The 482-nt window shown below is 36.1% G+C and overlaps 1 protein-coding gene across 1 annotated transcript; it reads right to left on the minus strand.

Moving 5' to 3' along the window:
• Positions 1–336: 336 nt before the first annotated feature.
• Positions 337–482, minus strand: Tsp_15556 (histone H3.3 (Histone H3.2); the record flags this gene model as incomplete). Its single annotated transcript, XM_003367029.1, has 1 exon — positions 337–482. A coding segment is annotated over one exon (146 nt), but the record flags the coding sequence as incomplete, so codon positions are not given.

The raw sequence follows: 482 nt of genomic DNA on the forward strand, positions 1-482 counted from the left end.
CTCAGTTTGTTATACTCAACTGTCTTGCGCGCAGTTGTATTGAACTTGAAAATCATCAACCTGATTATTCTCAGCACAGGTTTTACCCTCATTCTGTATTGGTTTAATGTGGTACAATAAAATGACAATAACAGAAATTGTTTCAAAAACAATATTTTTATGGAAAGTTTGTAGAAATGATCATCATTATTTTGAACAACCTTAGAATTTGAATTCATTTAAATATTTAATTTCTCAGAAAAATGATGCTTAATCAATGGAATGTAGCTGATGAAAACAGATTGAAGTGGTCCTGAAAAGGACCGTTGGATTATGAACAAAATAGGCAAAACAAAGTTAGGCGCGTTCACCCCGTATACGACGAGCCAACTGAACATCCTTTGGCATAATGGTGACACGTTTTGCGTGAATAGCACACAAGTTTGTGTCTTCGAACAGGCCAACCAGGTAAGCTTCAGCCGCTTCTTGTAAAGCGAAAACTG

The sequence above is a fragment of the Trichinella spiralis genome, assembly GCF_000181795.1.
Source record: "Trichinella spiralis strain ISS 195 chromosome Unknown Scfld4962, whole genome shotgun sequence".
Taxonomy (NCBI): domain Eukaryota; kingdom Metazoa; phylum Nematoda; class Enoplea; order Trichinellida; family Trichinellidae; genus Trichinella; species Trichinella spiralis.